This window comes from Mesoplodon densirostris, chromosome 11 (assembly GCF_025265405.1).
Source record: "Mesoplodon densirostris isolate mMesDen1 chromosome 11, mMesDen1 primary haplotype, whole genome shotgun sequence".
NCBI classification, from domain to species: Eukaryota; Metazoa; Chordata; class Mammalia; order Artiodactyla; family Ziphiidae; genus Mesoplodon; species Mesoplodon densirostris.
Genome location: NC_082671.1, coordinates 70,597,300 through 70,611,058, shown reverse-complemented (window position 1 = coordinate 70,611,058; position 13,759 = coordinate 70,597,300). Strand labels below are relative to the sequence as shown.

General features: G+C 56.2%; 2 protein-coding genes across 2 annotated transcripts; both read left to right on the top strand.

Annotated features, from left to right (window-relative positions):
* Positions 1 to 4,376: 4,376 nt before the first annotated feature.
* LOC132499289 (histone H1.0) lies at positions 4,377 to 6,608 on the top strand. Its single transcript, XM_060113789.1, has one exon. The coding sequence runs from the start codon at positions 4,668 to 4,670 to the stop codon at positions 5,250 to 5,252; it is 585 nt and encodes a 194-aa protein (XP_059969772.1). The 5' UTR covers positions 4,377 to 4,667; the 3' UTR covers positions 5,253 to 6,608.
* A 500-nt stretch (positions 6,609 to 7,108) lies between these two features.
* Positions 7,109 to 13,355, top strand: GCAT (glycine C-acetyltransferase). The gene is made up of 9 exons (XM_060112893.1): positions 7,109 to 7,339; positions 8,829 to 8,959; positions 10,205 to 10,306; positions 10,777 to 10,923; positions 11,500 to 11,654; positions 11,792 to 11,874; positions 12,084 to 12,255; positions 12,638 to 12,759; positions 13,039 to 13,355. The coding sequence occupies exons 1-9, from the start codon at positions 7,141 to 7,143 to the stop codon at positions 13,188 to 13,190; spliced, it is 1,263 nt and encodes a 420-aa protein (XP_059968876.1). The 5' UTR covers positions 7,109 to 7,140; the 3' UTR covers positions 13,191 to 13,355.
* Positions 13,356 to 13,759: the final 404 nt, after the last annotated feature.

The window sequence follows — 13,759 nt, the reverse complement described above, 5'->3', positions numbered from 1 at the left end:
AAAACTCTCCAATGGCTCCCACCTCACTCAGAGTAAAAGTCAAAGTCCCTACAATGGTCCCCCAAACCCTACATGACCTGTGCCTCCTTTACTTCCCAGACCTTACCTTTTAAAAAACTCATCTCTTCCTACTGTCCTCCTTAATTCAGCCACGCTGTACACTCCTGCCATAGGGCCTTTGCACTGGCTGTTCCCTCTGCTTGGAAGATTCTTCCTCCAAGAATAAGAATGGCTCCCTTTCTCACATCCTTTGAATCTGTTCACATGTCAGCTTCTTCTTCTCTGACCACCCTATTTAAAATTGCAAACACCCTCCTCTCAACACTCACCCTCACCCGGCTCTAATTTTGTCTTTGCAATTATGGCTTTCCAACATACTATATAACGGACTTACTTTTTAAAAAAATATTTATTTATTTGGTTGCATCGGGTCTAGTTGCGGCAGCCTGGCTCCTTATTTACGGCATGCATGTGGGATCTAGTTCTTGGACCAGGTATCGAAACTGGGCCCCTTGCATTGGGAGTGTAGAGTCTTAACCACTGCACCACCAGGGAAGTCCCTATAATGGACTTCTTTATTTCTTTACTTATTTTATAAGTTTATTTATTTACTTTTGGCTGCGTTGGGTCTTCATTGCTGCACACCGGCTTTCTCTAGTTGCGGCAAGTGGGGGCTACTCTTCATTGCGGTGCGCGGGCTTCTCATTGTGGTGGCTTCTCTTGTTGCGAAGCATGGGCTCTAGGTGCGCGGGCTTCAGCAATTGTGGCTTGTGGGCTCTAGAGCGCAGCCTCAGTAGTTGTGGCACGTAGGCTCAGTAGTTGTGGTGCACGGGCTTAGCTGCTCTGCGGCATGTGGGATCTTCCCGGAACAGGGCTCGAACCCATGTCCCCTGCATTGGCAGGCGGATTCCTAACCACTGCGCCACCAAGGAAGTCCCTGGACTTCTTTATTTAGTCCATTGCTTATCTATCTTCTCCACTAGAATGTCAGCTCCACAAGGGCAGGGATCTCTTGTCTTTTCTTCACAGCCCTATCCCAGTGCCTATCCCAGTGCCTGGCACATATCAAGTGAACACCTTAGAGTTCCAAAGACCAGAATGAATGCATGTCTGCAGTGGGAAAGTCATTGGCTGGGGAGTCTGTCACCTGTCACCCTCCCTCCTCCAGGTTGACCCACCTTGGACAAGTCATTTAGCCATCGTAGACATCCTCTCCGAAAAATGGAGATGTTATGTATCCCTTGAATGCGCTCAGTAAATGCTGGCACATTCACACATGCATATTAGTAAAAACAGGACCCCTGGCATTCTAGTGCGATTTACGCTTTTCCATACAGGATTTCATTTCACCCTCACACCAACCCCAGAGGGGTTCACCCCCTTTTTGATAGGTGAAAACACTGAGGCCTCTTTTAACAAGTGAAAAAACAGCAGAGAGGCCTGGGACCCTCCCTAAGTGAATGAACAGGCGATGTCTGACCCCCGCCCTGGGGCGGCCCGGCGGTTCCGAGGCTGGAGAGAGTCCCAGAAGGGTCTCAGTGCGGGGCTCGCCATCGGGGGACTACATTTCCCAGGAGGAATTGCCCGCAGCTCTGAGGCTCCCGAATTTTTAAAGGGCTCGCGTTAAATGGGGCGGAGGGAGTTCTGCCGTCTGCCGGCCGGTAAACGGCTCTAAGCTGGGTGGGGACCCGAGACCGTCCTGCAAGGCGGGCCGGGCCGGGCCGAAGTCAAGAAGCCCCCCGAGCTCTGCAGTGTCAGCGAGGCGAGGTGAGGCCAAGCCAATCTGGAAGCAGCCTGTCCTCTTCGTGCCCACCTCGGCCTCGGACTCTATGCCCAACTCCCGGGGAACCCCTCCCAACTCCCCCTTCCCCTCCAGTTCTCCCGAACGGGGGGAGGGGCGGTGAATCTCGTCGCCAGCGGGCAGAAGAGCTGTCCACCGGCGGTAAAAGCCCCCGAGACCCCGAGGCGACCCCTCCCTCCATTTCTGGCTTCAGTTCTGGGAGAGAATTTACAGGTTGCTGGGATGGGCGGGGACTCGGGATGTGAGAGCTACAAAACGAAGTGAAGGCCTGCGGGCGCCGGGAGCTGAGCCTCGCAGTGCGCCCCCCCCATCCGTCCTTCCTAGTCCCGTGGCCTCCACAGTAGATGAGGGTGATGGGGGGAGTGATCGCGTTACCTGCCTCCCCAGGCAGGAGGCGCAAAGGATCAAGAAACGGGTGGAGGGCGCTGTGCAAATAAAATTATTTCATCATGGTGCCACTGGACTCGTTCAGTCCTTATTTTTAGACACCCAGGGACCTGGGATGCGGGGATGACATGTCTCTGGGAGCACAGGGTGGAACGACATCTCGGACCTGGGGCTGACTACGTGGATGCCTATTTTCCCATCTAGATCTTAGTGGGAACCAGAAGAACTGTCTTTGAAAATAACCAAAACAAACCCACCAGAATGTTGTGTTTTCAAATCAGGAAACTTCGGGATAATTGACAACATCCAAATAAGAAGGTTGACCTTTTAAACTAACCTGGCCCTTCCTGGCTTCTCTTCCCCGCCTGCGACACCAAGATAAGCCCGGGAGAAGGCGTCCCATACCAATACCGAGTCTCAGGACTCCCCCTCCCCTTTCCCAATCATTTGGATTAATCCATCCCTTGGTGTGTGTGTGGGGGGGGGGGACCCATTAATTTCCCTGGCCTCAGAGACTCCCAAGTCCAGTAGGAGCCCTTCCCCCACCATCTCCCAGTTACGACCAGTCCCCCCATCTAAACCTTCCAACCCTTCCCCTCCCTCTTCCTCAATAGCTGGTGTCTGCAGACAGCTCCGGGACCGTACAGGAGAGCCGCCTTCATAATTCTGACCAGCTATAAACCCCCACTACCAGCGTATTGTTTAAGTGAAGAGTGGCCGCCTCTTTGCTTAGGGAATAAAAGCGGGTTGTTGTGGGAGGAGGCTCAGAGAGCGAGCATCCTAGAATCTCAACCCAGGGCCCCTGCCAAGCGGGACCCTGCGGGACCTTGCACGTGAGTAGGACGTCTGTTGCAGACAAGGGGTCCCAGGAACTCTGGGGTCCCATCTGTTGGCCTCTAGACCGCTAAAGCCCCTCTGAGCCCCCAAGGTTCACTACAGATGGTGGCGCCCCTTGCTTTCCTCATCTATACCTGCCAAGCAGCACGGGAAAAGATGTATACATTTTAACAAAGACATCGCATCTTCCCAGCAAAATGGCGGTGGTCCGGGCCACGGCTCCCTGAACAACTCACACTTTCCGAGGATTAGTCAGGACTCAAGCAGCGCGACCCCCTCCTCGACCTCCCCGCCAGAGCCCCATTTTCCCAAGCTCCCAAAGCTCTCAGGGCCTCTCCTCATCCCAGGGGCCCCCAAGACAGTCTTTGGTTAGAGCCTGCGGGTCAGCTTCTTCATTGTGGACCGCCCCCCTCACTGCCTTCAGGGAGCCTTGGGAGGGGGACTGGACCCCCAGGATGGGCCCTAGGGGTAGAGGCGGCTAGCTCTGTCTCTGACACCCCAAAACTCCTAGGCTGAGGGAGGACTATAAATGAATTCTCAGTTAGGACATATGGAGGATGTGGGGGTCTTTGAGGAGAAGAGGCGGCTCGGAGACCCCTCCTCATTCCCTCAGGGGACCCGGGCAGCATTCGGGGTTCGGTCTCAGGAGAGAACCTCGACGCAGAGGTCAGGGGGCGCGCTGGGGGAGCGAAGACAGAGGAGGGGGAAGGGACAAAGTTTGAAAGTGCCCTTCCAACTCTTCCAGGGAAAGTTTGCTTAGGGGTCCCATGGACAGAGAGAGGGTAGAGGTGCGGGGGGCCCGGTGGCGGGATGACCCCCGAGAGGTGACCGGACCCCGGGGGAGGGACCCCTCCCCCCTGTCCCGGCTCGGCCCGGCTGGGAGTCGCCCGGCTCGGGGCCGCGTGTGTTAGTTGGGGCCGCTTTCGGGCCGCTCCGCCGGGCTGGGGGGTCCCGCCGCGGGCCGGGAGCGGGGTCCCCGGTAGCCCCAGGGGGGAGCTTTGCTACGGGGGGTTTCCCGCACCGGGGCTCCCCGGCCCCGCAGAGCCAGCCCCCGGCAAAGGGGAAATGTGCCGGCGCGCCAGCGGTCCTTGGCGCCGTTTGGGGCGCGTGGCGAGCGCGGGGGGCGGCGGCCGGGCCGGCGGGACGCCTGGTGGGGGAGCCCAGAGAGCCAGGCAGCGTCCCCGGGCGGCGGCGGGGAGCGGGAAGGCCCCGGCCGGGGGGAAAGGTCGGATTTGCTCAGCGGAAGAAACACAGATGGCGGCGGCGCAGCGCCATTCCGGGCCGGGAGCAGGCAGCCAGCAGCCCTGTCCTCACCGCGGTCCGCCCGCCGCCGCTAAATACCCGGATGCGCCGCCCGAGCGCCAGACGCGGAGCTGGGGAAAGGGAGGCAGAGGAGGCGGAGGCGGAGGCGGAGGCAGACCCGGGCGCCGAGACCGACCGACAGACCGGCGAGGCTGGGCCACGCAGACCCGGCCCAGCGAGTTCCCCCCGCGACTCGAGCAAGGTCCCCGAGAGACGGCCTCGGACTGGCTTCGGAGCCAGAGGCGCCAGAGCAGTTCCCGAATCAGGCTTTCCTGGGCTTCCGACGAGGGCTGGCCCTTTGGAAGGTGCCTTCTTCAACAGCAGGACCAGGCAGGCCACCATGACCGAGAACTCCACATCCACCCCTGCGGCCAAGCCCAAGCGGGCCAAGGCCTCCAAGAAGTCCACAGACCACCCCAAGTATTCAGACATGATCGTGGCTGCCATCCAGGCGGAGAAGAACCGTGCTGGCTCTTCGCGCCAGTCCATCCAGAAGTACATCAAGAGCCACTACAAGGTGGGTGAGAACGCCGACTCCCAGATCAAGTTGTCCATCAAGCGCTTGGTCACCACTGGCGTCCTCAAACAGACCAAAGGGGTAGGTGCCTCGGGGTCTTTCCGGCTGGCCAAGAGCGACGAGCCCAAGAGGTCAGTGGCCTTCAAGAAGACGAAGAAGGAAGTCAAGAAGGTGGCCACGCCAAAGAAGGCCGCCAAGCCCAAGAAGGCTGCCTCTAAAGCCCCAAGCAAGAAGCCCAAAGCCACCCCAGTCAAGAAGGCCAAGAAGAAGCCGGCTGCCACGCCCAAGAAAACCAAAAAACCCAAGACTGTCAAAGCCAAGCCAGTCAAGGCATCCAAGCCTAAGAAGGCCAAACCAGTGAAGCCCAAAGCCAAGTCCAGTGCCAAGAGGGCCGGCAAGAAGAAGTGACAATGAGGCTTTCCTTGTGGACACTCCTGCCTGTCTCCTATTTTCTGTAAATACTTTTCTCCTTTCTTCTCTCTTGATCCTCATCTGCAACCCTTGGCCCCTTTTCCTTCTGACTTTATAAAGAGACAGTTTGTATTCCTCAGAAATTAGGGAATAATTCATTTTTCCTTAACCAGTCATGCAAGGACAGCAACAACAAATCTCATCTCTGTATTGATGAGAATGTACTTAATATTTTGTTTTGTTGATTTGTTACTAATATGCTTATGGGTTTGGGGATGTGGGTGGGTTTGTGTGTTTTGTTTAGTTACATGGTTGGTTCACTCCGAAGGTAAAAGTCGGGGCGGGGGAGAATGGGCAAGGCAGCTTCTTGCGGCTAGATGACAGCGAGCCCAGGAATTGTAAGGTTTGTAGGAATACCTATGAGGCCATTGAGTTTTCTTTAAGTTGAGCACTGCTTGTGAGAGTTTCAGAACCTAGGCGCGGAGAGGGGTGGCAGCAGCTGGACGGCAGAGGAGGGAGGTGGGAAAAAAACCCTCTCTAGGCTGGCTTCCACCTCCCAGTGGTGAGCAGTGGAGCGTCCAAATCCAGTTTCCTTGTCACTTGTGTTAAGTCTGCCCCAGTGGCCTCCCTGTTGTCCTAGAGACGTGGAGGGGGTTGAAGTGACAGCTGGTCCGAGAAACTGTGGCTTCTCTCAGTCAGCTGGAAACTAGCCATTGGGGGGTGGGGTGGGGTGGGGTGGGGGTCTCTGGCTTCCGAAAGTCTGTTAAACTGGAGTGGAAACTTTGGGGGTAGGGTGGAGAGTCATTCAGCCAAGTGCCTCAGTGTGCCCTGTTGAAACTTGGGTTTTTCCACACAATTGGATTGTATTCTAGGAGGACCTTTTTGCTTTTCCCCTGATTTTTGGTTCCTCCTGTACAAGAGGTGTTGCTTAGCAGTCTGCTGGGGCTCCAGCCCTGCCGCCCACCACTTAAAAACCTCCCGACCTTTTCACTTCTGAGTCTTTTGTAAGTAGTTGTAGATGGGGGAAGAGGGGAGGGAGGGGAGTGGACAGTAAGACATACTGCAGTCGACTTTGAATTGCTAAGTAGTTTTAGAGAGCTAGGTCTGTGTGTATGTGTGTGTATATGTATATATACATATCTAGGGCTAGTACTTACGTTTCACACCCGGGAGCTGGGAGAAAAAACCTGTACAGTCGTCTTTCCCTTGTTTTTAATAAAATAGAAAAACGCGCAATTGCGCGTTCCCCCTCCACCTCCTTTTTGTTTGTAAACAAGTGTTATTTGTGCCTGGAAGAATTTGCTGTCTTTGTAATTTTCAAACTTTAAAATAAAATTGAAAAAAAAAGAAAAACCTGAGCGATGTGTTTTTCCATACTTCTAAGACTGGAGGAAAATGCGGAGCAATTGGACTGGCGAGCAGTGGGGGAAATCTGGGGGCGTTTGCACCTGAGCACCGGGGAGGGTTCCAAGAACTCGACAGAACCCGGGAAACGCTAGGGCCGGAGCGCACGGAATACGCCTCAGCCTGCTTCTAGGTGTCTGCTTCCGGCGTCCAGAGGGCATCCCCTAACCTTCCGAGAGGTGGGTGTGGAGGCAGGGCATGAGAATGGGGTGGGGGTCTGGTGGGCCCGGCCCTGACTTGCCTTCCAACCCCCGTCGCCTCCCCTCCCCCCACACGGACAGCTCCAGTCTCAATTTACAAATCAATCCACTTTAGTCCTCCGCAGATCCCGCCAGGCCCCGCCCGCCTGTCCCGGGGTCCGCCTCCCCTGCCCCGTAGCAGAGCCCCTCTCACTCCTATTGGCTGCCGGAGCCCGGCCCCCGCCACGTGATCAGGCCGCGGCCGCAGTGCGCAAGGCCGGGAGCGGGCAGGCGAGGTGGGCATGATGTGGGCTGGCCGCGTCCTCCGCGCTGCGCTCTCCGGGGCCCCCCGCGGCCACCGCGCGCAGTCTGCGCTGGCTCAGCTGCGTGGCATCCTGGAGGAGGAACTGGAAGGCATCCGTGGAGCTGGCACCTGGAAGAGCGAGCGGGTCATCACGTCCCGTCAGGGGCCGCGCATCCACGTGGACGGCATCTCTGGAGGTAACTCCCCCTCCTGGGAATCCTCAGACCTGGCCGGGTGTTCAAGGGCCGTTCTGAGACTTTCGCTGAAATACGAGGTCCTGGAGGCAGTGGGCGGGCGGGAGCGCACACGTAGCCGCTGGACTCTTTCCCATCTATCAGGCAGACTTGCCGCTTCCCACAGTTAACTCTAACCTGGTTAGACCAGTTTCCACGCAGGCAGGTAATTTGCCCTTTGAGCACCTTTTTGGCTTAGAGGGCAGGGCTGGATCGATCCAGCCCTATGAAAACGTGAGAAACAAAGACAGACAGACAGCTGGCTCCCACCGTACCGCTTCAAGGAAGGGTGGTAGGAAGGTGGCAAGAAGAAATCCCGCATTTCTGGAGCTGCTGCTTTGTTTAGGCTTCTACTAATTGCTGCACGTGGACTCCTGCAAACGTCAAAACGTGGGAATGACTATTCCCGTTTACAGACGAAGAAGCTGACGCTCAGAGATGTGAAGTGGCTTGCCTAAAAGCCCCCAGCTAGCTGCAGGCAGAGCTGGGCTTTGGTCTAGATCTTCTGGTATATTGGAGCTGGAAGGTCAGCTAAATGGCCATAGAGACCAACTTCCTGGCCAAAATCACAGGGAGCAAGGGGCTCAAGGGCTGTTGCAGAAGTCACACCATGAAGTGACCCACCAGGCCTCCCTGGTTTCTGTCTCTTCAGTGGTCACTGCCCATCTTGTCTGTGCCAGGCCCCAGGTGGGTGCTGGTTACAAACAGTCACCCCAGACTGCCTTCTGCCAAGGAAATAGGCATGGAATCCTTGGTGCTGTTGTGCTCATTTGAAAACAGAGGTCCTAGGAATTCTCTACCTTTCCCCAGGGAAGCTTGGAGCAGGTCAAAAAATGGAAAATTAGGAGACCTAGGTTCTCATCGTGTTTTTGCCTTTCCCAAGTTGAGTAAACCTTGCCCTCTTGAAGCCTTTGTTTCCTCCCCGAGTCACCTGTGTTCACTTTGGGCTTTATAATTCAAGGGTCAAGGTCTCAGAGGCAGCCCTGCTGGGCATGCAGTTCTGTACCAGGCAGCAAAGTCAACTGTGTAGAGTTTGAGGACCAAGGCAGGCGTCTGACACAGCCTCTTCTTTTACCCACGAGGAAACCAAGGCCCAGATGAGGGGTTGCTGGTGGTCTTCAGGGACAGAAGAAGCCAGTGAGGAAGGGCTGGTTCCTCTGGGTGAATGTGATCCAAAGCCAGAGTTTAAACTTCCCATCCTTCAAGGTGCAGCTCTGAGAGTCCTTTTCTAACACTCCCTCTCCTGTAGCTGTTGGATTTGGTGCTTCCGAGGGGCTCCCAGCTCCCCATCCTGGCCTCTGCCCCAGAACAGACCATACTGTGTGGTTGTTGCCTCCTCAAGGGTGAATCCAGGTTCATGTCCTCTCTGAGTCCCCAGGGCCTGGTACTGACACCTTTCCAGGCCCTTCTTGGCCCTGAGATGCTGTGTCCGTTCCCCCGTCCTCCACCTCAGGAATCCTTAACTTCTGTGCCAACAACTACTTGGGCCTGAGCAGCCACCCCGAGGTCATCCAGGCAGGTCTGCAGGCCCTGGAGGAGTTTGGAGCTGGCCTTAGCTCTGTCCGCTTCATCTGTGGCACCCAGGTACACAGTAGGTGTTGCCCAGGCTGGGGATGGGCGGGGAAGGAAGGGGGGTGGTCCCCAGCGTTGGGCGCTGACCCCAGATGTCTGCTTCTGCCGTTAGCAGGGCTAGTTCAGGCAGCTCAGCTCATCCCACTAGAGCTGTCCACTAGAAAGGCTGGGTTCAGGCTTCTGTTTTGCTGTGAAGCCTTGGGCAGGAAACTTTCCCTCTCTGAACATCCATTTCCCCACCTGCAAAACAGAGCTCCTTACACCTGTTCCTCTCTGGGAAAGGAAGAAGAGAAGCCAGGGATTGAGATTAAGGTTTCCGGAGCTATTCTGCCTGATCTCAGTTCCCAGCACCATTTATTGGTTCTGGTACTGTAGGCAAGTGTCTTAACTTCTCTGTGCCTCAATGCCTTCATTGGTAAAGTGGGGATAATTTTACTTAACAAAATTATCCCAAATTAAAGAGTTAATACATGTAAAAATGCTTAGGACAGTGCCTGGCACATAGTAGTGCTCAAGAAATGTTGGTTATTAATTTTATTTTGTAAATGTTACAAAACGAACTTTTATAAACATGAAACTTACAGTGCTTGCTATGAGTCAGGTGCTATTTTAAGAACATTACAAATATTAACTCATTAATGCATATAATAATCCTAAGTGATAAGTGCTGATTTTGTTCCTGTTATAGAGGTGAGGACACTGAGTCCCAGAGAAATTAAGTGACTTGCACAGGGGCACACAGCCTGTTGTGGCGGGATGTGAACCCAGATGGCCTAGCTCAAGAGTCAGTGCTTCTGAGTCCTTGTGATTATTATTACTTGTCCTTTCAAAAAGGTGAAGGTGAAATGAATGGAACTCTTGACTCCCATCCAGGGCACTTTAGACTGGACAGCTTTCAAATGTAAGAAATGGAGGCCCAAATGAACCTAGAGTTACTTATGTAATCCTCTTTTTTGCCATTAAGCAACAAAGGCACTCAGTTTGATATCGGGGAAACACATCTTCCTTTGCCATTAGCACCCATAATTCTACCGTCAAACCCCCATTATAAAACGAAGGCCCAACCAGGAAGAAGAGCACCTAGCGGGCCCCTAATTCCCAGTGGGAACCACGTGCCAGGTTCCTGTTAGCTCTGGGTGAACCTTGTGGTGCAAAAAGTAGGAGGCGGATCTGTTTGTGGCCCTGTGAGCCTCTGTCCCCAGAACTTGTCCCAAGTGGCCCAGAGGCATTAACACCTGTTTCACTCACTTACTTCAGAGCATCCACAAGGATCTAGAAGCAAAGATAGCCCGCTTCCACCAGCGGGAGGACGCCATCCTCTATCCCAGCTGTTTCGATGCCAACGCCGGCCTCTTTGAGGTGTGTGAGGCCACGGGTGGGAGTTGGTGAGACCTGCGAGGCTGTGGAAGGCTTGGGAGTGTGCAGTCCAGAGAACTTGGCAGGATGTCAGTACCACGCCTAGAGGCTCCAGTGTCTATTTCTTACGGAGGTCAAGGTTGGGCCAATAGGTCTCTAGGAGGAATCCCGGGGCTTACAAGGAGGCCAGCTTCCAGGGCGTTTGAAGGATAACCTACGTCAGCTGGAAGGCTGAGGGTGTTAGGGGCCACACATTCACCAAACATGTTCTCATCTCCTTCGGCTAGAGCAAAGCCCCTGATTCAGCCCAGTCTTGGGGCTCTGGGGACCAAGATAGAGGCAGAGGGCTCCTGGCCTCCCTGCCCAGGAGAATTCCCTGGATGGCAGTGAAATATTGATTCGGGGGGGTCATGAGGGAGGGAGAACCCCAGGGTGGTTGGGTGATGGCTCTATTCCTAACTGCCTTCTGCCAGGCTCTGCTGACCCCGGAGGACGCAGTCCTGTCGGATGAGCTGAACCATGCCTCCATCATCGATGGTATCCGTCTGTGCAAGGCCCACAAGTACCGCTACCGCCACCTGGATATGGCCGATCTGGAGGCCAAGCTGCAGGAGGCCCAGGTGGGGCAAGGCCTAGTGGTTCTAGGGGCCAGGACTGGGCTTATCCTCAGTCTTGCTGCCGCACCCAGCACTCCCCCCACCCCCACCCCCACCCCCCGGTGAAGGAAGCGAGGCTTCCAGAGGCCAACTCCTCACTCACAGGCAAACAGCCTGAAAATTCGAAACAACCAAGATTTGAACCCAAATCCTCAGACCCAAAGCTTTATTCCGTTGCGCGATATTGCCTTGAGTTTTAGTAAGCACCTTATGTGTGGCAGGCCCCTGCTAGGCAGAAGGGTGGCATGAGCTTATGGGCAGAACTGGCCACACCCCATCCTGCCCTCTGGGAGAGGAGACTGCGAACATTCTTCCTGCCCAGTGCTGAGTGTGGCTCCAGACTGCCCTGGAAGAGGTGGGTAAAGCTCAGAGAGGCCCCAGTGAAGGAGAAGATGTACCAGCCTCAACATGGTGGTGCTTATGTGCTCACCTCTGTGCTGGGCACTGGGCGAGCTGAGCCTTTAGAGCCCCGAGCAGCACAGAGAGTGAGTGGTTTGGCCCAACTCACGATACCGGCCACCTTCTGTATCTTTCCTGCAGAAGCATCGGCTGCGCCTGGTGGCCACCGATGGGGCCTTTTCCATGGATGGCGACATCGCACCCCTGCAGGAGATCTGTTCCCTTGCCTCTCAATATGATGCCTTGGTCTTTGTGGACGAATGCCACGCCACTGGCTTCCTGGGGGCCACAGGACGGTGAGAGCACACGGCACCTGAGGCCTTGGGTTGGACTCCTCAGGGAGGGTGGGAAGCCGGGAGGCCAGCCCCCAAGCCCAGTCCATGATCCTGGGCACTCAGGTGGCCAGTGGTGGCAGTGGCGGCTTTCCTTGCAGGGGCACAGATGAGCTGCTGGGCGTGATGGACCAGGTCACCATCATCAACTCCACGCTGGGGAAGGCGCTGGGCGGAGCATCAGGTGCCTACAGGCTTGTGCCCCTGGGCTCCCCTCAACTACATGCAGGGTCCTGGAAGAGTCTCGGGGAAGGTGGGGAGGGGAGACCTGGGGCTGCAGGGAAGAAGACAGCGGGGACTGTCCTCTCAGGAGGGGCATGGGGTAAGCTCTGGCTCCTGGCCTCTGACTGCCGCCCCCCCCCCCGCCATCCCCACCTCTGTCCTTGTTCTCAGGGGGCTACACTACAGGGCCTGGGTCCCTGGTGTCCCTGCTACGGCAGCGTGCCCGGCCCTACCTCTTCTCCAACAGTCTGCCACCTGCTGTCGTCGGCTGTGCCTCCAAGGCCCTGGACCTGCTTATGGAGAGCAACGCTGTCGTCCAGTCTATGGCGGCCAAGACCCAGCGGTGCGGTCTCGGGCAGGGTGGGGCCAGCGGGGACGAGGAAGCTGGTGAGGGCCTGCCCTGCGTGCCTGCGCAGGCCCTAGCTCCCTGCCTACGGGTTCTGCCTCTGCCCACACCACTTCCCCAACGGGTTGCACTGGGACTCAGCTCTCTTAGCCAAGGGCTGCCTGCTTACCCACCTCCCTCTTCTCTCTGCCTCTTCCTTCCATTTCCTGGCGCATTTCTCTGCAAATGCTTCCCATCTGCCTCTCTGGGTCTGCATCTCTGTCTTTGTTGGTCCCTCCTGCAGACTTGGTCACAAACCTTGGGTCACATGCCCATCAGGAGAGGATGTGATTGCTCCACAGCCCCCCAGCTCCCTGTGACCCCCAATTTGTGCTCACAGATTCCGCAGTAAGATGGAAGCTGCTGGCTTCACCATCTCGGGAGCCAGTCACCCCATCTGCCCTGTGATGCTGGGTGATGCTCGGCTGGCCTCTTGCATGGCAGATGACATGCTGAAGAGAGGTAAAGGGGGCCGGGGCATGAGGAGTGGCTGTGGGTCCTAAAAGAAAAGGAGGGAACCCCTAAACTGTGAATACCCCCCTTCCCCCTGCTCTACTACCCCTCTTAGACCAGCTGTCTGTCCAAGCTTGGAAACCCTAGGCCATGAGGCAGTCCCATGTCTGAGATCTTGGGCAGCTCCCTTCTCCTCTGTGGTCCTCAGAAAAGGAGGAGCTGTATATTATGCCCCCAAAGCCTGTCTGGCTCTGGTGAGCCCCAGGTTGACTCTCTCTACCCTCCCAGGCATCTTTGTCATCGGGTTTAGCTACCCTGTGGTCCCCAAGGGCAAGGCCCGGATCCGGGTCCAGATCTCAGCGGTGCACAGCGAGGAGGACATTGACCGCTGCGTGGAGGCCTTCGTGGAGGTGGGGCGGCTGCACGGGGCACTGCCTTGAATCCTGGGTAGTGACAAGCAGAGCCAAGGTCCCCCTCCCTCCACAGTGACAGAGAGGGGGGCCTTTGACCAGCCCAGGCCAGAGGCTCTGAACTCTGTCAGTCCTTGGGCCAGGCTGGGGTGAGGCCTGTGCTTGTGGCTGTGAGTGTGAAGTAACAGTGTGGAAATTGGCTGTGACGTGTTGGTCTGCTTTATTCTCTCGGAGCAGCCCCAGTCCCGCGCTGGTCGAAGAATCAGGCAGGAACTGGGGCTCTGAGGGCCAGCTCCTGAGGACTGTAATAGATCTCAGAGCTGACCGCCTCCCCCAAATTAAGATGGGACCCAGGCAGCTCGGGTAATAGAGGCTGGAGCCACTGTTTGGCTCAGTTGGATTCTTTCCCGCTGTAGAGGGCAGCTGAGCCCCAGCCCTGCAGGCCCCTTCCCGTTCCACCCACCCACCTACTCTGCAGCCTTGGTGGACACCTCGACCTCTGCTCCACATCCAAAGGATGGCCTACAGCTGCCCAGATAAGAAGGGGCTGGGCACCCAAACCCATGTTTGGGAGAAGCAGAAGATTCGGCCCCAAAGGA